Raw genomic sequence first — 25,880 nt, forward strand, 5'->3', positions numbered from 1 at the left:
TCTTCTTCTTCTTCTTCTTCTTCTTCAACCTCCTTTTCCTCAAACCATCCAATTGAGAAGCAGCAATGGCTTCAGCGAGCAGAGCTTCTTGGATTGCGGCGGCGAGCATCAGCATGGTGGAAGCCCTAAAGGATCAAGGTGGTCTTTGCAGATGGACCTATGCTATGAGGTCTCTGCACCAAAAGGCGAGAAAAGAGTTGGGTTCCTTTTCACAGACAATAAAAACACCTTCTTCTTCTTCTTCTTTGATGGTTGTTAGCAGAGGCGTGGTAACAAAAGCAGAACAAACTAAGAGAGCAGAGGAGTCATTCAGGAAAGTCATGTACTTGAGCTGCTGGGGTCCAAATTAGGATGCTTTAGACGAGTCCAGCACAAGTAATTGTAGAAAATCCAACGACCTTTACTTCAGTTGATGGAATTTTTCGTGTATTTTCTTTTTCTTTTTTGCTTATTAATTTTGAATAAAACTATAAATATCATCTAAGATGAAACCCTTCTGGACCAATGTTTGTGGGAGAAGTACTGAATTGCAACTCATGTATGATTCGCGTCTTATCACTCCGTGAGATTTATACACACCTCCACTAGCATGACATAAAAAATATTTTAATTTTAATTAACAAAAAATAAATACTCAGAAAATATTCCTATATGTTCGTGCAAGCGATCGAAATGCTTAATAATTGATAAATACTTCATAAACTTTTAATTGACTAAAGTTATTTAAGAAAAATGAAGCAAGTGAAACCAAAGAAATCCTTGTAGTGCAAGAGTTATAGCATTGTGCCGCCATCAATATAAGCAATGATGTAGATTTTTTATTAACTGAACGCCAAATCTCTCTTATAATAGAAATCCCCAATTAAATAACCTTATAAAGGTCTAACTATATTGTCTATTTACTCCATCATTATCCCCTAACAATATTACTTAGTCTAACCTCACCTTATGACAAGTATTATAATGTTGAATTTTGATTTGTCCGGGAGCTCACATCACCAAGGAAAAAAGCTTAGGAGAGCTTTGAGCTTAGCTTAGTGAATAGGAAGATTGGAATGTGAAATGGAGCCTTTTTTTATTTGTAAAGTTTTAAATGCTATATAGGTAAAAACCCCAACCTTTTTTGGTAAAACCTTTGTCCATCATCTCGGTCATAGGATGAGTTTATTTTTTGGGTGGGTTCATCTCACGAGAGTTTCACCAACTTAGCTATGCAGTGAGTTAGGCTTCCATGACAAGTTTTCGAGCTACTTTGATTTGATATGATAGGTGCATGTTCATCACCATAAGCAAGCTATTGGCCATAACTCCTAAATTGAGTCAATCGATCGAACTTCTTTACCTAAACCATCTTTCGAGCTAGACACGTGGTCCACCTTTTCAATTTGAAACCATCCTAGGAGTTTTTAGGTACACAACTATAAATATGAACTTTGATGTATCGGCAAGAGGAGTTTTCTTTAAGTGATTAGAATCAATTTACTCATTTTATAGTTTTCACCTACAAATCTTTTTCTTTGATTGATCCTATTACCCAATATCTCATTTTAGTGAAGCTTAAGTTGCATTTTATATGCCTAGATCCTCAATCTCTTACAAACACATCAATCATTACATAACCATAGTTTATATTCAACAAATCTCTAGCCACACTCAATAATCATACCTTCACTTGATTCTATTAACTTTGTGGTAAGATGATCAACATCTTCATTGACTCCTCTAGACTTTTTGTTGAATGCTAGTAAGATTGCTTCCATCTTTAAAAATTTACCATAACAAGGGAGTTCTATAAAAAGTATTTTCAAAAATTTACTTCAAAAGGATTTTAAAGCATGAGAGCAAATCTTGAGTTATTATGAGTAGGGAAATCTTCATCCTAGATTTTATTATTCTTCATTGATGCAAAGGACAGTTTGTTCCAATGCTAATCTTATTCATATATTAAAAGTGATATAAAAACTATTATTGAGTCCATCGATGTGCATAAAAATAGCTAAATTAAATAATCATTTAGCAAATGTATGAGCTCTCTAGAAGTTCATGTATAAACATCTCAATTAAGAAAGCAAAAACAATCATTAAGATTAAAGTCATCATTCTCACAAGAATTAAAATGTGTCATCAAATAATCTTTAGTAAATATATCTAATGCTAATATTCTAATAGTGACCTAGAATGGTGGCCAACTCAAGTGGTTGATGCCATTAAAAATTTTAAATAGTGGAAATCAAACTCAATATTATTACTTCAATCACTCGAGAGATTCAATAAAATGATGTGATTATTTGAGAACAGAGCATAAGAGTTTGATACATTAAGGATATCTTTGTTTTTGTTTATAAGTGCACTTTATAAATTTTCAGCTTTAAAATAATAATAATAATAAACAAGTAGGAAAGTTATTGATTTTGTGAATATTATTATAAAAGTGCCATTACAATGGATCCATTCTCATGCATAAGAAAATATGCTTACAAAATTTCATATAAATTTTATATTATTAAATTAATGGGACAATATTTGTTTTAAGTTTTTATTAGTTATTTCAACAAAAAAGTAGGATAGTAATTACTATTATTATAAAGATTTTAGTTAATACATGTAGTTTGTGGATATTTAACCTGGGTTGTTATTTTAAATATTAGATTAACTCCTATAGAGCCCCAACCTCACTCTTATGATATTTATAATTCTTGAGGTTGTACTTCAAAATTTTGTATCACAACACCTTTTTTGGTCATCTTGGTTGAACAAATTTTACAATCATGGCTTATAATCTAACTTATGATAGTAGACACCAGATCAAACTATAACATAATATTCAATCAACCACTATTATATAAGTTTATGGTTGTTGCATATATCTCCTATTAAAAAAAATAAATATTATACTTAATGTTAATAGAGAAATTTGATTAGATCATTTTTTTGCTTTCCCTAGAGAAATTTTGATTTCTTCTATGCCTTTTTGTTTATCTATTTATGTTCAAGATCTTCATATGAAATTAGGACACAAAATTCTCTCGGAATTAAAAAAAATAATTACATTGAAAATATTTTATATTAATTATGATATAATATCAATGTACATTAACATAATGTAAATATCTTATAATTATGAAAGATGGCTTCGACAATCCCATAATAATTACCTATCAATAAAAGTAAAACAATATTTAGTCTTTAATATAGATGCTCCTTATCTTTCCTTGGAATCAAAATACATATATAATAAAGTGAGCAATAAGTTTAACATGCTATATAAAATGTAATAACAATTTTAAAGCACCAAAAAAATCTATGATAATAATCATAACATTGATCTTATCAAATAAAATATTAAAGTGTTGTTATATATATATATATTCATCAAAAGTATGACTACTACAAATATAAAAAAAAATATTATGTTCATGAATAATGAAATGAAATTTATAACAATATATATCATCTTATGATATGAGCAATCTACAAGATTAATAAAAAATAGTAATTATAATATGAGTCACACTTCTTCCTTTACTTCTTTCTTCATGTGACTACTACAGTTTTTTATATATTATATGATGGTATTTTTATTCTTCACACAATAATTAGGAGAAACCAATGAAAAGTATATATAACTGACTTTAAAAAAAATTCTTCATTAACCTTAGAAACAAGTTTAAAGCTATCGATTATCTAAAAACTTATTTCAATATAAAATTGAAAGTTAATTCAACTAATAATTAATTAAAACTAATATTTAAAATATAAGGAATTCTTCATTAACCTTAGAAACAAGTTTAAAGCTATTAATTATCTAAAAACTTATTTCACTATAAAATTGAAAGTTATTTGCAACTAATAATTAATTAAAGCTAATATTTAAAATATAAGGGTATCCATATAACTTACATTTTTTATTTGTTAAGAGAAGCAAAATATTTGTTCTCATGAGTATTTTGTTGCGCTTTTGTCTCATCATCATGGATGCTCTCTTCAAGATACTTTTCATATGTTTTCTCTAATTTTGGAGTAGCTTTACAAGCTCAATATTTCAAGGGTGACATATTTAATATTAGTGTTTTAAGATAAAGCTTTCTTTTCATAATGTCTTCCTCAATGTGCACCATATTTTCTCGTATGATAGGCATTCTATGGCTATTCAAAATAGGGTTTCCTCATTTTCAACAAATATCAACATGATAAAAATAACTCTATGATTCTCAAAGTTGAACAAAGTAGCATCAATAAAAAACATAGGCCCTAATTTTAAATATCTTTTATCACACTGTACTCCATAAATGCAATCTCTATGTTTATATTTTTATAGTTAATGTCACATATCCAGTTAGCTATCATTTTTGTTTTAGCTTCTAGTTATTTCTAGAAAATTCATCAAAATCTAACCCAATTATCCAACCAAACTCTATAATTACAAATATATTATCCTAATCTCCAAGGCTTAATATAAAAGGTGTATATCATTCTTTTCATCATAACATTTTTTTTTTAAAATAGAAGTTAATGACTTAAGGCTCTAGAGAATTGAAAATCAAGAGCACTAAAAAGTTGCTTAAAAGTTGATTCCTTGACCCTCTATATCATATCAAAACTTTCAAATTCTCTAATATTTTTTTTTTTCATCATAAACCCTAGTTTTGTATATGTGACAAGTGTCTTGCTATGTCTCCACACATAAATGACTAGTTTTGGATATATGCATCAACAATAAAGAAAATTAAATAAATACATTCCATACAATATAATAAGAAGAAAATAGATTAGAACTCATTTGAACTCATTTTTGAACCTCAAGCTCTAGTTCAAATTTATTGTGGTTCAGATAAGATTCAAAATATATTAAAAATAAGTGAATAATTACATACAGAGCAGTCCAAGTATTGATATTTACAAATCAAATACCCAGGTAATTTTTTAAACCACTGAAACTCTGGAATTTATGTTGGAACCTAATTTCAAGGACAAAAGAAGTTTGAATTCTATTAAAAAATTTCCACCAACATTTGAAATAAATTTATAACTTTGTTAAAAAACAATTATATCCTCCAGGAAAAAATGTTATACAAACGTCTACAAGTTCGGACGAAAAATTATTACATACGGACACCGTATGCAGAGATACATGAGGTATCCGATCTAGACCGTAAATCACGATGATCTACGATGAGAATGTAAATAATTTTTTTAAATAAAAATAAAAAAAATAAAAAATAAGATCCACCGAAATATATAATCACCGCTGTTCCTAAGCACTGGTGATCCCTCCAACTTATGTAATAATTTTTCCGTTCGGACGGCTTATCTGATTAAGGTGTATGAAATATTTTCTACCACCAAAGACCCGTATTTTTTCTCGCTGATTGGGAACTTAGCTGTTCCGGGGGTAACCTCCCGAGAGGAAGGCGCCATTCTTCTCAAATCAACCGTCGGCCATCAGTGGAATCAGAGGATTTTGTTCGATGTCTCCCGCGGCTATCTATTGCGCAGCGACTCCCCTTGGTTAGATTTCTTCTATCCTCGATTGCATCTAAGTTGCTGCTGCTGTGGTGATCATGTTCTTTTTGCTTGCATAACTGAATCCAATTTTTTTGTTGGCAAGAGTTGATTTTTGCCACTATCAGATTAGGACCGATGGATGACTGTGCGTCAGTATACCTTCCTATAGTACAACTCATTAGGTTTTCTGCTTTAGAACTTGTGAGGCACGATAAATGTTCATGAAAGGTTCTGTGAAATGTGTTTAGTTAATTGAAAGATTTGAAGTTGTGATGCGTCATCCTGAATTGATAGTTTTAACTGCTGGTTCCTTGGTATATAGTTTTATGAATTGAATCTCTTAGAAGCTGATTTCTTTCTAGGAAGCTTGAAAACATTTCAAACTTTATAATACAACAATAGCAAAAACAACAACAATAAACTTTTATCCCACTATGTGGGGTCGGCTACACGAATTCTTTTTCTCCGTTGCGTCCTATTGAGTGTCATATTTTCATTTAATTCTAATAAATTTAGATCATTTTTTATATGCCTTTTTTAACATAAGTTGAATCTGAAACATCTACTCATCTAATCGATGACCAAACCATCTAAGATTACTCTCTCTAATTTTGTCCGCCACTGGAGCTACACCAACCCTATCACAAATATATTCATTTTGCATTTTATCTCAAAGTGTAAAGCCACTCATCCACCTAATTATTCTTATTACGGCAACACTTAACTTAGTTTTATGCTTCTTTTTTAAAGGCCAACATTCAACGCCATTGAGCATTGCAAGCCTCACCACCATCAAATAAAATTTTTCTTTCAGTCTAGGCAGTACTTTTCTATCACAGAATAGGCCCGAAACATTCCTCGACTTCAACCAACCAACTTGAATTCTACTAATAACATCCTCATCTATATCAACATCATTTTGAACAATAGACCCGAGATATCTAAAGCCTTCACATCTTTTAATAATTTGCACACTCATAGTCATGACTTTGTCACTACAGCTACTACTACTAAACTTAGATTCCATATATTCAGTTTTAGTTCTAGTCAAATGAAGGCCTTTAGACTCCATGTAGACCTCCATAGCTTATGTTTTTTCTGAGCTTTCTCTCTAGTCTTATCCACGAGAAGGATTTCATCATCGAAAATCATACACCAATGTACATCCTCCTGTAAATGTCCAGTAAGAGCATCTATAGCTAAAGCAATATGATATGGGTTTAAGCCAATCCCTGATGTAATCCAACTGAAATAAAAAAAAATATTTCGCCAATCCTCATTTTGTTCGAACACAATTAACAACTCTAGTATACATATCTTTAATGACTTGAATATAAGTCATATCTACACCTTTCTTTTGAAGAACTCTCCAAAGGATATATCTTGGAATCTGATCGTAAGCTTTTTCTAAATCAATAAAAATCATATGTAGATCTTTCTTATTCTCTCTGACCTTCTCCATCAAATCTCTCAATAAATGCATAACTTTCATAGCAGACCTGTCCGACATAAACCCAAATTGATTATGAGAAATCTTTGTAATATATTTTAATTTATGTTCAATTACCTTCTCTCATAATTTTGAAGTATGAAACATCAACTTAATTCCTCTATAATTTGCACACTCTTGTGCATCCCATTTATTCTTAAAAATGGGGACTAAATTACTCTTCATCCACTCCTCAGATATTTTTTTAGTTTTAAAGTAGTATTAACAAGTTTAGTAAGCCAATAAACTCTCAAATATTCTATATATTTCCATACTTCAATTGGGATATCATCAGATCCTACAAACTTTCCACCATTGTTTTTCTTTAAAGCTTCATTAATTTTTTTTAAGTAATGCGATGATAAAAATCGGTAAAAATGAAATATTTTATTATTATTAACGTTATTAAGATCACTAAGTTCGATCATATTTTCAGAAATTTTATTAAAATATTTATCAAAATAACTCACTAACTTATGTTGAATATTTTTTTTTAGGAAAAACATTTTGATTTTCATCTTTAATACAACTTGAGTTAAAATTTTCATTTTCTTTTCTCTTTGTTTGACAAGTTTATACACATATTTTTCGCTCTCGACAGTATATAATTTATTATAAAGATTACTAAAAACAAAATTTTTAGCATCACAGATTGTTCTATTAGACTCCCTATGGATCATTTTATATTTTTCTCAGTTCTCTAAGCTTTTATATTTAAACCAAAATTTTTAATATAATTTCTTATAATTTTTTTTTCTTGCATATTAGTATTTCACCACCAACTATATTTATTTATAAAAATTTTTTGTTTATTCTCCAATTACATCTTTTCAATTGTTTAATAATATTTTCTACTTTATCCCACATAAAATTTGTTTTTCTTGTGCATCACAAATATTGAAATCTTAAAATTTGCTCGTAAAAATAATTTTATTTGTCTTTTAGGTGCCTCCATCTAATTTTACGATAACGATTCCTAATATTCTTTATTTTACAATTCTTCATCTTAAAATCTAAAACGAATAATTGATGCTGAGTACTTAATCCTCACTTAAAATGACTTTACAATTTTTATATTCTTGACGATTTCTTCTTCTCATAAGAAAATAATAAATTTATGTTTTATTAGATCCATTCTTATAATATGCTCATCTCTTTTTTTGAATAAAATATTTGGAATAACAAGATCATACGTTAAAGTAAAATCATTAGCCACCATGAATTTTTTAAAAATCTTCTACCACTTTACCGACATGTCCATTTATATCACCTCTAAAAATTTTTTTTTTCTTCCAAAGGTATCATTTGTATTAAGTCTTCTTGGTCATTCTAGAATTTATTTTTAGAGCATATATCTAAACATACTTGAGAAGCATTAACACCTATAATATTAAAAATCTTAGTATTATCAATAATCTTAAGAGCTGTAATTCTATCTCCAAAGCTGTGAATTTTTACAACATTATCTTTTAAACTCTTATCTATAATTACACCTACACCATCTATTAAACTCTTATCTATAATTACACCTACACCATTTCTAATGTGACTCTTACTTGAATACCAAAGTTTAAAACCTAATTTATCAATCTCCTTAGCATTTTCTCCAAACCATTTAGTTTCTTGAGTACATAAGTTATTTATCTTTCTATGAATCATAATATCAATTAATTTCATTAATTTATCTGTGAGAGTATCGATATTCTAATATTTTATCCTAATATTAGCTTCATGGACCAACTTCGTTACCCACTTCCGTCCGTAATTTGAGAATACTTGCTTATTTGACACTACATAAATTAAATAAAACTAAAATTCTGAAACGACAAATAATAATAATAGAATCTTCTTGGTTTTAATCATTTAATTGAAAATCATTAAGTTATACAAGCTTCGAGCGGGTTGTCTTGTCTATATAATGGAGCTTTAAGTCCCATTAAACCATTCTAATCCTCCTCTCATAAAAAATCTCACTTGACGAAATTGAGTGCTATTAAGCTATCCCGATCTTCCTCCATAGAAGGATAGAAATTGACAAGACTTATAGTTCTCTAAATGTTTGAATAATTGAATTCAATTAAAATTTCAAATATAATTGTTTAATCAAATCCACAATGATGGCTGTTTTGAAAGATGATTTTAATCGGATCGAGAGGTCTTTTTGTAAAGTGAAATGATATGCTAAAAATATAAACTCTCAATTAATGTTGTAAAGAAAAATCACAAGATTTAATTATTTTCGATTTTCTATCTTAAATAGAGTTGATAGGGTCATCCATACTGTGAATTTTCAACTAAAAATTAAATCATATATATAAATTTTGAACTTGATTCTTTATAAGCAAAATAGAGCCGACATAGTCCTAAGCCACTCAAACTCCTTGATGATGGTAGTGTTGAGTGTGAATCTCAACCATATGAAAGACTAATCATATTTATATTCGCTAAAGTCCACCTAGAGGCTCTCCCAAAAGTTCTCAAAACTCGCATCAATTCTCTTCTTGCAACTTACTAAGTTCTGAGGATATAATCACGGATAAAGTGGATATCTCTCCTATATAGGCATACTTCAGGTGTTTGGGTAAAGCCTTCATTTCTAGTTCAGGGGACTCTTCTATGGATGACACTAATAGTTTGGAATAGCCAGTAGTATTCAAAAGTTCAAACCTATCCCAATACACCCTTGGACTCGCCTCTAATAGTAGAGCTGATTCATCTTTACAGTTATTTCTATCATCCTCAATCAAAATCTGCCCTACTAGGTTAGCCTCAGAAGTCTTGTGAAATTGGCTTCTAATTTACCCATCCATCATATCTAATCTATAACAAGAGTCATCTCCTAAATTAGAAGAGTATTTAATAGATTTCAAGACATTAAATGTCACATTTTGATCATTTACCCTCATCGTTAACTCCCTCTTCTGAACATCTATTATTTCGCTATCAGTGTCTAGAAAATGTCTGTCTAAAATGATGGGATCTCCTTATCTATCTCTATATCTAAAATAATAATGTTAGCTGAGAAGATAAACTTGTCCACCATAACTAAGACATGCTCTATAACCCCCTTAGGATAAGTGAACGGTCATCCAATCGAAGGGCCAGAGTGGTGGACTAACAACTTAAAGATAGACAATGACATGGGGTTAATACTAGCTTTTAAATCACATAAGGCCTTACCGAAGAATCTTTCTTCTATGACATAGGGGATGGTAACTCTACCTGGGTCCTTGAGTTTCTTAGGAAGGTTCTTCTCAATTATGGCACTACACTTCCATTCAATAGAATTCTATAGGTGGTAGTTGGAAAAGGGAGAAAGAAGTTGCTAATCGGTTTCTTTCGATGGCAGCTCTGTGGAAACTGAAAGAGCTTTCCTCACCCTCTTGCTTTTGAAAGTGGAAGTTGTCCTTTCGATAGTTTCGGTTTGAGATCAAACTCCATTTCTAGTTCATAAATAAGCTCATCGACTTTCATCTAATTGATTGTACCAACCCACACATGTCTCTCCCCCTTCAATCAGTACTAGTTATTGTCGTTGCTATGCCTGACCTTGATTTGTTTGATGAGAAATGCCAAAAGAAAGAAGGATCTCCTATTGGGAATTAGATCCTACTCTTTGTCTCAAACATGGTCAATCCGTGAGTCGCCCCTCTTCTAAAGTGAAGTGAAGAGTTCAGTCCTTACTCTCATCTGCTGACGAAGCGTTTATTTCTATCTCTGCTATCATTGTAGAAATGAGAAAATTGGATCAACTGAAAGAGTCTATGCTATCGGTGGAGTTGGCTACAATCTTAAAAACTTCTAGTTTTTTTTTCCTTGTTTAAAATATCCTTCACGAACTTCACCTAACTAAGCATTTACTCTAAAGTTTCGACGAAGGGAATGTTGATAGTTAGCTTCTTAAATACTTCTAAAAATCTAAAGAACTGTTCGTCCAATCTGTGTTTTTGAAGCCTTTAGGAAATGGTGTAGGTGGTCTTTCTGGGCCATTCATAAGAGGTGAGTTAGATCTTTCTATGTCTTGGGTTGCTTTTACGCTAAGTCTTTTAGGCCCAAGATCGACTTCTTCTACAACGGGCTCTGTGCTCTTCCTAGTCACTTCTAATTTTCTCACACTTCTTAGCTTAATAGCTTTAACCTGCATATTTGCTTTCTCCTTGGGGTTAGTTTCGGTGTTGCTAGAAGATTTTCCTGAGGCCTTTTACTTAGAGAATTTGCTATTTTGACTTTGTTGGTTATCTATGTTCTAAATAGTTGTAGCTTGGTTTTGTAGTTGATTCCCCATTTGCAACAGTGTTTCTTCTAATGATAGCTTCTTATTTTTAAACTGGGGGTTTGAATTATATTCTGGAGGGTAAGTATGTCTTGGGTTGACACTACCCTGATTACTCTAATTCACTACTAGATTAGCTTGATTGTTCCTCCATTGTTGGTTTCCTATACCTGGTTTATTGTTATTCCAATTAAAATTTGTGTGATTCTTTCAACCAAGGTTATAGGTATTGGTGTACAGGTTGTTGAACCTGTTATTTATGACATTCAGTCTCTGTGGGCAATGCAATAGGATCTACCAGTTGTCCATAAGTATTTTCTTGTATAAATGGAGTTCTTTGTGTTGGATTCAATCCTAATTGATCTAGCTTCCTAGTGATAGTCACCACATGAGGTTTCAAGATTGATAACACGTCTGTATCATGAACACTGGATACCTTCGTAGGGTTAACTCAATCAGAAGGCCGTTGGAAGTTAATTGTTTTCATTTCTTCGATCAAGGAATATGCCTCTTTAAAGGGTTTAGGCATAAGGGAACCTCTTGTTGTGACATCTATGATCGAATTAAGTAATCCTACAAAAATATTCTAAAATGTTTGAATGATCAACCAATCTGGTAGTGCATGATGGAGACATTTCTTAAGTAGTTCCTTAAATCTTTCTCAAGCTTCGTATGTGGATTTCTGATCAAATTGACTAAAGGAGGTAATGTCATTCCCACGTTTGGTTGTTTTAAATGATGAGAAGTATTTAGTTAAGAATTTCTGGATCAGTTTATTCCAGGTGGTGATAAACCAAAGAGCTAGGAAATTAACCAACATTTTAGCTTTATCACTCAAACATAAAGTGAAAAACCTTAGTCTAATGACATCTTTGGACACACCGTTATAGCGAAATGTGACACAAAGTTCTAAAAAATTTACTAAGTGTAAATTAAGGTCTTCCGATGGTGTCCCCCCAAGTTGGTTATTTCGTAGCATCAAATGATGACAAGTTTCAGTTCAAACGATTTGGCTTTTACGACAGAGGTGTTAAGACTTAAGTGGAGGTTTATGCATTTTATTGGGTTTGTGAGCATTGTGTTCCTCATAATGTATGCGTTCCATCTCTCCTAATTTTTTTTGAAGTCTTTTTATTTTTTTGATTTTTTTTACGGTTCTAACTTAGGGTCGTAGATTTCAAGGTTTGAAGGCCTAGCACTACACATACACTACTAGATTGAACTAGCTAAACAACCCTAAGCTAATAAAATGCAACAAACCTCAACAACTGAGTTTGAGATCAAATATTTAAAAGATACAAAAAAAAAAAAAAAAAAAAAGCTTTATCCCACTAGGTGTGGTCAGCTACATGAATCTTTCTTCTCCATTGCGTTCTATTTAGTGCCATATTTTCATTTATTTCTGATAAATTATGATCATTTTTTATACAATATGCTCAAGTCATCCTAGGTCTACCTCTGCCTAACAAACTTCAAGTAAACAAAAAGCAAGAGTACTAAGTAAAAACAAGTGCAAAATAAACAACTAACAATTAACCCGAGTTTGCAATAAGTAAAAAAAAAGATTCACATACTCCCAAAAACTTGATACGAACCAAGTGCGGCGAAACACTGGTGACTCATATAAGTATACGTGTCATATTAATAGTATCTGGAATAGAGTTCTGATTATCAATTCAATAGGGAGCGAGATGAATCCCAAAAGAAAATTTTCTAGTTTACTATTGACGGTCCTCGCCTGAATGGTTCAATTTGTTGACGCTAAGGAAATATTCTATCCTATTTCAAATTTGAAACAAGTCTAACCTAACAACCCAAAGGGAGTATTTACGAAATTCAAGTTTTGAGAAGTTTCCCCCTTGAATTGAACTACTGGAGAATAGAATTGAAACTAGGATTAAAATTTAGTGTCAAGCAGGAGTTAGTCTTTTTCTTATCCCCTTTTGGGAGTCTAAGGAAATTCAAGTGTAAAGAGTTTAGTTCCTTAAATTCCTTGATCAGCCCAAATAGCATCTCCCTAAATGTTAGCACACTCAAAGGCAATATTCCTATTACAGTCAGTTTATGTGGTTAACCTCGTTCGTTCCACTAAATTTTCTTTCGGATCTCAAAGTTCACGAAGAATATTAAAATTCTTACTACTCTATTAAGCCAATTCACATGCGAATAACATGGATAATTTCACTTATATCCTACCACTATTCAATTCAGGGAAGAAATAAAGGATCTTCTCACTCTTCATTATAAAAACCATCACATCAAACTTTGAATTAAACATAGAAATCATATACCAAGTTTTCAAAGAAATTCAAATGAAAATTCAAACCACAAATGTACTTTTCTCCTCTTTTTACAAAGTACGATGGAAGAATTGAAAACAAGCCGTGAATACATCTGTTGATTATTTCAAATTTCTCCTTTCTTCATTTCAAAACTCCTTACAAAGCCTCTTTGGTCTTCTTCTTCACAGTTCCACGCTAAAAAAATGGCAGAAAATACCCTTCTTACTTCGTTTTCAATGTTTTTATAATTCTCCCGAAGAAGAGAAGTGTCCCAACTTCAGAAACAATCAATTTGCAAGAACTGGATTTGGAGTATTGGGCGGCTAGGCAACCCGTTTTCAGCGCCTAGGCACTGAGGGTGTGTCGCCTACTCACTGCAATCGCAGAGCCTACTTTCCATCCGCTCTGTTTTCTGCACAATTTAGACCTACATCTGGTGCTTAGGTGCCTAGTCCTTGCGCCTATGTGGTTTCAACATCATTTAGCTCTATTTTGCAATATTTCGAGCCCCATTCGACCTCCTTGCCTGAATCCTGCAATACAACACTAAAATCTTCCAAAAAGCATAATATTAATATATAAAAAAGGTAGAAATAAAGTGAAAAATAAGCACATTACATATAGACATCATTTATCTATGCACATCGTTTAAGAACTAAGGTGAAATGCTGGAGGCAATTATCAAATGATAGTCCAAACATTAATAAATCATCCATAAAAATTTCAATGCCCTGCTTAATTAAATAAAACAAACATTGATATTATGCATCTTTGAATAGTTGCAGAAACTTTGTAGGGACTAAAGAATATTCTTCTAAAAGCAAACACATTATAAGGACTATTAAATGTGGTCTTCTCCTGATTCTCAAGAGCAATAAAAATTTAGTGTTATCTTGAATATCTATCTAAGAAGCAAGAATAAGGGTGTCTACAAGTCTATTTAATATTTGATCTAAGAAGGGCAATGGAAAGTGATCTTTTCTAATGACATTATTCAACTTCTTATAGTCTTATGCATGAGTCACCCAACTATAATTTTAGTTTGGATTAATTCATTTTTATCATTTTCTATCACCGTTATACCCCATTTCTTTATTACACAGTGTATAAGACTTACCTAAATTTTTCTTAATAATAAATTAGGTGTTGCCGAGATGAGAATGATTAGGTGGATGAGTGGCTTTACACTTAGAGACAAAATGCGGAATGAATATATTCGTGATAGGGTTGGTGTAGCTCCTGTGACGGACAAAATTAGAGAAAGTCATATTAGATGGTTTGGTCACATTAAACATCGACCATCTAATGATCCGGTTAGGAGAGTAAATGTTTTAGATTAGACTTGTGTTAAGAAAGGCAGAGGTAGACCTAGGAAGACTTGGGCTTATTGTATTAAAAATGATCTTAATTTACTAGAACTAAATGAAAATATGACACTAAATAGGACGCAATGGAGAAAAAGGATTCATGTAGCCGACCCCACGTAGTGGGATTACGGCTTTGTTTTTGTTGTTGTTGTTGTAGTTGTATATGATATATAATACCCACATCTAATCATTTCAAAATATCTTTCTTCACCATCTCTTTCATAATCGGATTAAGCTTTTTTTGAGAGTCTAGTTTTGGTTGATGATTCTCTTTCATAAGTATTCTATGCATGCACAAGGAATGGTTTATTCTATGAATATTTGTTATAGTTCAACCAAAAGTTTTTATTTAAGTCCTCAATACTAGCATCAATTTTTTCCTTGAATTTCATCTAATTTAGCAAAAATAATTATAAGAATTGTTTATTTTTCTCTTAAAAAAGCAGACTTCAAATGTTTGCGTAGGATTTTTAAATCTTACCTAGGTGCCTCCTCAATTAATGTCTTCATCCGTTCTTCCATGGATGAGGTATATAAAGGTTCACAACTCTCCCTAAAAGTCCTATGTGCAATCTTTAAGTATAGAGCAAATTCATTCTATTTTTCCTTGACTTCGACGAAAATTAAAAATTGGTTTGATGAGTTAACTTTCAAATGAATTGAAGATTGGCTTTCTACTAGCTCATCTACAACTTGGAATATGGCGTTGCGGTGCTCTCGAGAATTTTGCCAAATTTTCTTGCACTCATTTTAAATTTAGAACTCCCTATTAATCTCATTGCCTAACAGATTTTCATTAAAATCGTTTACATCATGGATTATTTATTTCATATCTTATTCATGTGTATCTATATTCTCTTATTCTTCATTTTTTTTTTATCTCATTTATCTTTTATTTTTTAATTAATAATCATCAATAAAAATAATTATTAAAAAAATAGCTATGTTGATGGTTAAAACTTCAACTACATAAATTTTCTTGGTTCTTTTTCTTTTATTTTTGTTATTTAGTCTTTGAGGTGTGAGGGTTAATATGTAAGGTATATAATTTTAGATTTGTTTTTTAAATAAAAAATTACAGAAGATCTAAAAAATTTAGGCATTTTTTGAGACAAGGTGTGCCTCAACTTGGATGAGGTGTTTGCCTCACACTGGGACAATGTAATCCTTATTGTAAGTTTTAGCAAGTAAATTTTGCATCGGGATTTTTTTGAGACGAGGTGTGCCTCAACTTGGGTGAGGTGTTTGCCTCACACTGGGACAATGTCATCCTTATTTTAATTTTTAGCTAGTAAATTTACATCGGGATTCAATGCACATATCATATTGCATGTTTTTAAACAAGGTTTCAAATCTACTTCTATGTTTATCTTGTTAGATTGTGGATATGAACCGGCTATGTGCTTTTTTTTTTCCTTCTCACAGATATTCCCTACTGTAGCTGCGACCAAATTAGAGATTTTGAAATCTTTCAAGCGGCCAACACCAAGCCTATACAATAATGTGTTGCAAGAGTTACTCGTCCAGCAGCACTTGATGAGAGATACAGGAGAATCTATCAGGATGATGCTGTCTTTGCACTCAACTTTGTCACCCTCTATGAACAACTCCTAGCCTTGAAGACCAAGCTGCTATGTGATGCTGGTGGTTCTCCGCCAAAACGCCAAATGATGGTTGCTCTGCTATGCTTAGTCACACATTGAAGTCGATATAGCGACGCAGTCGTCATGAGCTGAATACGTTGGAATCATATCGTATAGAGCCAGAAAGGTTCAATATTTAAAAGCATGACAAGAACTTTCTCCAATCCGGCTATTGTACTACTCTTCAATTAACTTAAATAATGTAACATTTTCATGCCTATCAATCACTTGCGCGCAGTTCTTATTTTATTGTTCCTATGTTTTATCTTGGCATTTATTTGCAGTATAGAGTATTGAAACTTATTTTTCACAGCCGCGCCATCTTTATTGTAAACATTAAAAACAGTAAATCAACAAACAAACAGATTGTACCAAAATCCGGAGAACACTGGACTTTAAAGAGCTGTGAAATAATAAGCTCCTTAATTTTTTTTTCTCCAAATAAGCATTCAGTAACAACAATCTTCATGAATCTCTTTTGAGATTGTTGGATTTCGCTAGTTCTGCCATGATGTTTCTGATTGATTTTGTCTGCCTATTTCTATATCCTTTGTTTAAGATTTTAATATTTTCCAGGTAAGCTACATAGCCTTTTATAGTAGATACATACTCTGTCCACTTTAGATATGATGCCAAGAAGATGAGCGGGGTCGTTCACAAGATGCTACTACATTATTTGTTTTCTTATCAAGAGGAGAGGATTGCTGACAGAGTCCCAAGGTATGGTGAACTTCACCTACTGTCGATGCTTTGCAGTTGGAATATTTTGCCTTAAACATTTAGCTTAACGTTTATTTGGATTTAGTAAAGTGGATTTATTAAATCCTGCAAATCAGGATTTAGTAAATCCTAAAATGGTTAAATACCACAAACAGTTTGGAATTGAATTTAATAAATCTATTTAAATCTTGTTAAGTTGTTTGATCACATTTGTCAGAATTTAAAAGTCTGTTATGTCTGTTAGAATATATAAATAAAACTAAATATTCATTATTTCATTATTATGTTAAAAATTAAATAATTTTTATTCTGTTAAAGTATTAAAATATTAATCAATTTTTTAATGTTTAATAATTAATCACTATTTCACTCATGAATTTGATTAATTAGTTTATTAAGTAAATTATTTAGATAATTACTCGTTAGGCTAAATTATTAATTATATTAATGTTACTTAATTTTAGGATTTAAATATATTTGCTGAAATATTAATGATATAATTATTAAGTCTAATTAAATTAAATTAAATTTTTATTTCAAATTATATTAATCAATAATTAATTATTTACTAAACTAATGGATCATTAAGAAGAATTTTAGTAAACTGGTTATTTATTAAGTAATAGTTTAACATTTATCAATTAATAATTAATTAGTTATTTGTTATACAAATTAATAATTATTTAGAATTTCATCAAATCAATTGACTTTTAATATATAGTTTGATTTATATTATTATGAAATAATTATTATTATAGATTATGTATTAATTAATAATTAATTTTAATAAACTAAATTAATTAAATTTAATAAATGCCTAAAAATATGTTCCCCTTTCATGCTCTTGCCTGAAACTCTCAGTCAACCCCTCTGTCCCATTTCGCCTGTATTGTCACAGTTAGAGCTAGCTAGGAAGGCAATGAAGGGAACAAGGTGTACAAAGATCACTGCAAATCTTACCCGAAACTTTTGAGGAAGGTAACTCTAGTTCTTCTCTTCCTTCCCCTAGCCCCTGCTGCTCTTTGGTTTCCTCCTTTCCTCCTTCCTCCTTCTCACAGGGGGATTCCTGGATTTACTGAATCCGCTAAATAGCGAGATTTACTGAATTTCAGATTCACGCCCAAAATTGGCAAAATCTAGATTTGGTAAATCAGAATATTTATGTTGTCCAAAATGACCTTTTGGGAGGATTTTAGATAAATCCCTCTTAAATTGCCCTTAAATTTGATACCAGCAACCCCTTAGGTTTGATACATAACCAACAAATCTATCTAATCAAACACAAACTTGATACAAAAAAGTTTTAAAATTAAATTCTAAATCATCTAATCTTCAATTTGAGTAAGTTTATGTGAACTTTTGAGATAAAAGCAGCATAACTCGTTGATAGAGAAAGGTGTATAAATACACATTATAAGACCCACATAAATGAAAAAGACTTAAATTCAGAAATGCATAAATATGGAGATGGAGGACGATGACAAAAGAAAATAAAGCCTAATAGTAAATCCAACATTAATTTGGTTAATAATTATAGTACTCCCCCTCAAGTTGAAGCATAAATGTTCATCATGTTCAACTTAGATTTGAAGTCGTCGAACAACGATCGAGGGTGATTTTTGGCGAGGATATCTGCTAATTGACCACCGGATGAAACAAATGGAATACAAATCTCTCATGAATCAAACATTTCTTTATTGAATTAGTGGTCAATCTCTACATGTTTGGTGTGATCTTACTAGAGCGAATTATGTGTGATACTGATAGCGGCTTTATTATCACGAAATAGCTGGAGAGGGGTAGAGACAGACTGACATCATTCGCGAAGCACGATGCGTAACCAAAGGGCTTCACAGATGCCCAAGGACATGAAGCGAAATTCGGCTTTAGCATTGTTTCGGGCCACAACAGACTGTTTTTTTTGTGACAAGATTTCTTCACACGAATAACGCCCATCATGGATGGACACCTAATTTGTATCTATATAAACAACAATAGAATGAGAGGTTTGACGTGAAAAAAAAAAAAAACAAAACTGAGCTTGATGGATAGTGTTCATAGGGATCATGCATGAATTGACTCACAATACCTACAACGTAGCAAATATCAGGGCAAGTATGGGCGAGGTTAAGGAGTTTCCTCACAAGACGTTGGTAGTGAGCCTTATTCATTGGAACCACATTGGGATCATCAACTAATTTTTCATTGAGATCTATTGGAACTGCCACCAGTTTGCATAAGAGTTAGGTTATTCTCTGTCGATAGATCAAGCAAATATTTGCGCCGAGACAAGCAAATGCCTCGAGATGACCGTGCAACTTCCATGCTTAAGAAGTATCGGAGTGATCCTAAGTCTTTCATTTCAAATGAAATAGCAGAATACCTTTTAGAGACTCCAATGCTTGTAAATTATCATTTGTGAACACAATATCATCTCACATAGACGGTAAAGATTGTAACTTTTTCACTAAAGGAATGTTGAAAGAATAAAGTATGGTCTGATTGGGCCTTGAGAAAAACCATTACCCATTACCACTTTTGGAACTTGTCGAACCAGACTTTTGGAGTTTGTTTCAGTCTGTAAAGGGACTTCATAGTTGGCACGTTTGTCCCCAGGACACAGTACAGTCAAAACCTAGAGGGAGGCACAAGTACACATCCCTGTGAGATCCTCATTTAGAAAAGCATTTTTGACATCCAGTTGGAGCATTTGTCAATCCAAATTAACATCAAGCGAAACTAAGACCCGAATGGTATTTAATTTAGCAACCAGAGCAAATGTCTTCTCATAATCAACTCAGTATGTTTATGAGTAGTCTTTGGCAAATAACCTTGTATTGTTGCATTTAAAGGATCCATCAGAGTTAAACTTGATGCTAAGAATCGAGCGACACCTAATTGTTTTCTTATCTAGAGGAAGATCCACAACGTCCCATACCTGATTTTGCTGAAAGACATACATTTTATCCATTACTGCAGCTTTCCAAGAAGGATCAGCAAATGTTGTTTCAATAATGGATGAGAGGTGATGATTCGTCAGGGCAGTGGTAAATGCTTTATAGGTCAGCGACACACTGTGGAAAGAAATATATTTTTCCGTAGAATGAAGAGAGCTTACCTGATTACATACCTCATTAAGAGAACTCACCTCATTTGGAGTGGTGTCAGTTCTGGGGATGTCACTCGTAGTGGATTCCAAATTCTGTAAAGAGGTAGCGGGATCCAGAGTGGGAACATGAGTGCGCCGAGTATAGACATGGAAAATGGGAGGAGGTTCCGGTCATTTGGTAGGTGGTGGATCCAGAAGGAATGAGAGCTCATCGGGTGTAGTGGTTGGAGACATCCACAGGGGTCAGATACAGAATTGTGTCCAGGAAATCAAGCTTCGCCTCACTTGAAGGGATAATATTGAAGTAGGGAACACTTTCAAAAGAGACATCAACACTTACCTTTTCTGAGTGGCAGAATATTTGAGGAAGGTACATTTATATACTTGGGATCAAGCTTACTTCAATTAAGGGCAATGCTTTAAACAAAAATAGTGCAGCCAAAAAATTTTTGGTTCAAGACTGGTGAAGAACCAATTTATTGGGAAACATAACATCAAGACGGCTAATAGAGTTTTGAAGTTATGATTTTTTGTGGGAATCCAATTGATGAGATATGTGACAGTAAGCACAACATCATTCAAAACTTTTTGAGGATATTAGATTAAAACATAATGGAGCGAGCTACTTCGAGGTGTCATTTTTTTTCTTTCGGCTACTTCAATTGTTAAGTGTTCGTACATGAGCTATGATGGAGAATGATCTTACTTACCAAGAACTCAACTAAAATAGAGTTAAAATATTCACAGCCATTGTCGGTTCAAAGTAATTGAATTGGGTCAAAATGAAAGAGTGGAAGTTTTTTAAAGTGGCGACAACTTCAAATTTATCTTTTAAGATATAGACCCGCATCATTCAAGTGTGGTCATCAATTAAGGTAAGAAACCACCATTTATTAGTGTAACTGGGAGTGCGAGAGGGTCCGCACAAGTCACTGTGAATAAGAGAAAAGGGAGCGGAAGGTGTGTAAGGATGGGATAGATAAAGAACACGATGATGTTTAGCTAATTAACAAGTCTCACATTTGAAGTTAGCAAGATTTTTATTAGTAGGCATAGACAGATGCAATTGTTTTAAATACTGAAAACTAGGATGACCCGCACGATAATGAAAAAACATAATAGGACATTCAGTAGATTGAAAAAGCCTGCAACTGCTGGAAGAAGTGTCCTCGTTCTTCGTTCTCTCTTGGGAAAAAGTAGAGCTCGTTACTCTTTTAGCAGTTTCAATCATTCTCCCTGAATTACGATCCTGAAAAACACAAACATCAAGAGAAAATTTAGCAATGCAATCTATGTTATGTATCAGGTTACTAACGGATAACAAGTTACACTTCAACAAAGGGACATGTTACATAGATTCTAGAGTTAGACTGATTGTTAGCACAACTTGCCCTTTACCAACAATAGAGTTACAAGAGTCATCAATAATTTTAACTGTATCTTTCCCAGAGCATAGATAATATGTTGATAAAGCTTGAGAGCATCCAGTCATGTAGTATGTGACACCTGACTCAATGATCCATGGACTTGAAAAAGAAGCGAGTGACATAGGGATGATATCTTGACGGACGTGGGAGGTTGACGGACCAGAAGTGAATTGATTGGATCCAAACAACTTGATTAATTGATCCATCTGACTCTTACGAGAGTCAAGTGAACCCAAAGTGTTCTGATGGGAGCTTGTTGTACCGTAGTAGATTCAAATGCTGTAGTAGTGAGACTCTTGGCAAAGGAGGATTTGGATGAATGTTTGTATGTCGATTTTCAATGGAGTTTCCAACACTTTTCTCGAGTATGGTTGGGGTTATGACTGGAATCACAAGTGGACCAAGTGGCTTAAGGAGCGTTTGATGAGTGTTGAATATTATTAGTGGCCAAGGCAAATGATTTGACTAAAGTGGAAGTGCCGAGTATGACAATTTTTCGTCTCTCTTCGCGTCGAATTTCTATAAAAGCAACGCGAGCTGAAGGAAGGGGACCTCGGTCAAGGAGGCGGCCTTGAACTTCATCAAGGTTTTTTTAAAATCTGCTAGAAATTAGAACATACGATATTTTTCTATAATTTTTTTAAAGTGAGAAAGATCTGTCGAAGATTCTCACGTGTAATCATAGTAGATATCACATTCTATCCATAAGACCACCAAATCATTGTAGTATTGGTTCACAGTTCTCGATCCTTGTTTTGCCTTAAAATTCTTATTGGACACATCATAAAGTTGGCTGGAGTTCCTTACATCTGAGTAGGTATCTCAAACTGCAGTCTACAAGACACTGGCAAAAGGTAAAAATATAAGCGAACGTTCAATCACAGTCTCCATTGAATTGATCAGTCATGACATGACCACGAAATTCTCCACTTCCCATGCTGGATCATTCTTCGGAGGTTCATGAATCATACCGGTAAGATAGTTGAATTTTCCGCGTCCACGGCTTGGGGAAAGTTAGAGCCATAAATTTATAGGTGGTGATTAAGAATTTAATGTGTTTTTATGGTCCTCCGGTCTGTGGAGGGATTGAGGTTGGTGTCGATCCTCCGATGGACTTAAGTACACCGTCAGAAAGAGGCTCAGTGGTTGAGTCCTCCATGATTCTTACTAAGCCAAAAGTGAAGTTGGGTTGCCGAGATATAGGAGGTTTTTTGTTGCAAGAGAGAGATTAGGTCGGTTAGAAGCACTTGTCGGAAATATATGGTTGCAATGTACTTGGTCCTGGCTGGAGGGATCAATTGCTGGAAGCCGGTTGGGAAGAAACCTTGGGAGTAACAGTTGGCGTTGCTGGAAACTGGTTGGGAAGAAACCACGGGAATACCAACAGGCAGAAATGTCGGCTGGGAAGACACACAGTAGGAATGAGCGGACAAAACCCGACTGGGGAGACCCATGGGAAGAAAAGCCGGAAAGAAAAGATACGCAGGAAGAGCAGTAGTGGGAACCTGGCTGGGAAGAACTACATGAAGACCAACAGGAAACTGATCAGGCCCGCTGGAAGGAGATCCGACCGGCTAGAAAAAGTCCAGCAGCTGCTAGGGCTAGAACCATGACTTTAATACCATGTAAACTTTTAAGAATAAAGCAACAAAATTCATTGATGGGAAAGAGGTGTATAAATACACATTACATGACCTGCATAAAAGGAAAAGACCAAAATTCAGAAATTCATAAACATGGAAATGGAGAAAATAAATAAAGCAAATAAAACCTAATAATAAATTCAACATTAATTCGGCTAATAATTCTAATAGTTTAAAATCAAATAAAAATTTTGATGAGATGAACTATCCGATGAGTGACTACTACTTGTCTATTTCCAAAATTGTATGTCTGTTAACGATGTTAAACCTCACTCATTAGATTAAACTTTTGGGTTGAAAATGACTTAACCACTTGTGTATTTTGTTTAATTGTGAACCCTCTTTGATCTAGCTCCCTTACTACTATCATTAGGGTGGACGGTTTAGTTTGGAATGAGTAGCATATATGGTTTGTGGCTTTAATGAGTTTTTTCCGCTTTCTAATATGGTTGAGCAAACTTTAAGATCGACTGATTCACACATTGTCATTATGTGGTGAGTAGGCTCTCTGTTTTTGATGCTAGGTTTTTTAAAAAAGGTAGTGATGACCAATGTGGAGAGCTCTCATGTGAGAGGGGATTGTGAAGGCTTGTGAGACTATTGTGATTAATTTGAAATTAAAAAATTTTGAAGTACCAAGTGATTGGTCCCTCATCAACAGGCTTAAGTATTTCGGTTGAGAATGTGGATTACCATTTGTTGGTCATGCCCATCTTTAGTTCCCTTTTGGTCCCCGCTCTGTAACACTTTACATAGCTGCAAGTGAATTTATATTTGAAGCTCCCATACTCTAAATACCCTCAACCATTGTTCCATTATCGGTGGGGAGTGATGACATGGAAATGCAGTAGAGTGGATTAGAGCGTAGTCTTAACAGGAAGTGAAATTAGCATTGGTGGAGAAGCGGGGGTGTCATTGTGAAAAATATTCCCTTTATGACATTTGAAGGAAATTTAGATTAGGATGTGTTTTTGGCTCATGGATTAGCGTTGAGATAAATGCAAATCCATAGGAACACCAAAACCCATGAGGGAAATTTTGGTTAGGATGGGATTTCATTCTTTGGATTTGTGTTGGGATGAATTCAAATTCAAAGGAGCACCAAAACCCATGCATTGCATTCATCCAATTTGAAATCCATAGGTCTTGGAGCTCATTTAGATTTGCCATGGGTTCCTTGGATTTTAATTCAACCCAATGCAAATCCAATAGCTGAAAGCCAATCATTATGTAAATTTTCATTAGGATTCTGTGGGGAATTTTTTTTTTAATCTTTTTTCGACAGTTCTGCACAGCTTTAATAACAATCAAAAGAAGTGTGGACAGAGACCTTTGTGTTTACCCCAATCTTCTGTAATTGAACTTTGATTTTTTTTCCCGTTTCATAAACTTGATTCTGTTTACCATGGGCAAATATGTTCATCTTAAATTTTAACAAACTAGAGAAATTAAAGTTCTCTTATTGATGCAAGGTGGTTGATGTGGTCACATTGTGAATAGAATGCTTGCTAAATTGTTGGATGTTCTTATACACTTGGTCTGATACTAGCTTTATTGTTTTGACACTGAGTTTAGGCTCAATAATTAATCAGATTTTGCCATGGTATGCAATGGGAGATGTAACCAACTAACATCAAAATTTTGCAGGAAAAAGTAGCAGCAGAAGGGCAGAATCCCAGAAGGCTAATGAAGCCATTATAAATTGCGTGGGACATTATTAATATATAAAGAGTAACTTTACTGAACTAACACCTTGAATTGTTCCAATTGTTTGGTTTAGGAAGCTGCAGCATTTTCTTAGGGGCATTTACATACATACCACCAAATTCTTATTTTCTTACAAATCTAGCACCTAAATTTTATTTTGTTACACTTGTACCACTTAAATCTTTCATATCTCATAAAAATTACTTCTCTATTAATTTTTAAACTGTGAAATACACCTTTTCATGCATTTTTAAGGTAGCATATATGTAAAAAATTGAAGTTTAGGTCTTAGATATGTAAATACATAAGAATTGAGTAATATGCATGCAAATCTTCCTTTTTTTTTTTTTTTTCTAAACCTAGTCGTCTATGCATGAAAATGCTTATAGAGAGCAAACAACGTTTTCAGCTCGTGCTTGAATATGCAGCGCAATGGTTGGAAATAAAATGAAGAATTACATGATATTGGGTTAGAGTGCTCAGCCTATCTAAAAAAAAAATATTTTCAGCCTACTCTTATTCTCTTTTTATGCCCTAACATTATAGAAGAATTACATGATATTGGGTTAAATTGCATTGGTTATTGTTGGTAATAAGTGAGACTTACAGATTGTAATGCCCAATTAATGCACATTCTCATCTATCTTTCTGCCTGATTAAATTTTGCCAAAACATTATAATCATACTGGTTTGCTTTCCTTGACATTTCCTTAAA

The 25,880-nt window shown here is 33.0% G+C and overlaps 1 protein-coding gene and 1 long non-coding RNA gene across 2 annotated transcripts; both read left to right on the forward strand.

Annotated features, from left to right (window-relative positions):
- LOC110022688 lies at nucleotides 1-528 on the forward strand. Its single transcript, XM_020721763.1, has one exon. It carries the CDS (start codon nucleotides 66-68, stop codon nucleotides 348-350), a length of 285 nt encoding a protein of 94 aa, XP_020577422.1. The 5' UTR covers nucleotides 1-65; the 3' UTR covers nucleotides 351-528.
- Nucleotides 529-5,307: 4,779 nt separating this feature from the next.
- On the forward strand, nucleotides 5,308-25,305 carry LOC110022786. Its single transcript, XR_002293810.1, has 4 exons — nucleotides 5,308-5,508; nucleotides 16,342-16,686; nucleotides 17,136-17,279; nucleotides 25,106-25,305. It is a non-coding gene; the product is annotated as an uncharacterized LOC110022786 (long non-coding RNA).
- The last annotated feature ends 575 nt before the right edge of the window (nucleotides 25,306-25,880 follow it).

Source organism: Phalaenopsis equestris, unplaced genomic scaffold, assembly GCF_001263595.1.
Source record: "Phalaenopsis equestris unplaced genomic scaffold, ASM126359v1 Scaffold000202, whole genome shotgun sequence".
In the NCBI taxonomy this organism is placed as follows: Eukaryota; Viridiplantae; Streptophyta; class Magnoliopsida; order Asparagales; family Orchidaceae; genus Phalaenopsis; species Phalaenopsis equestris.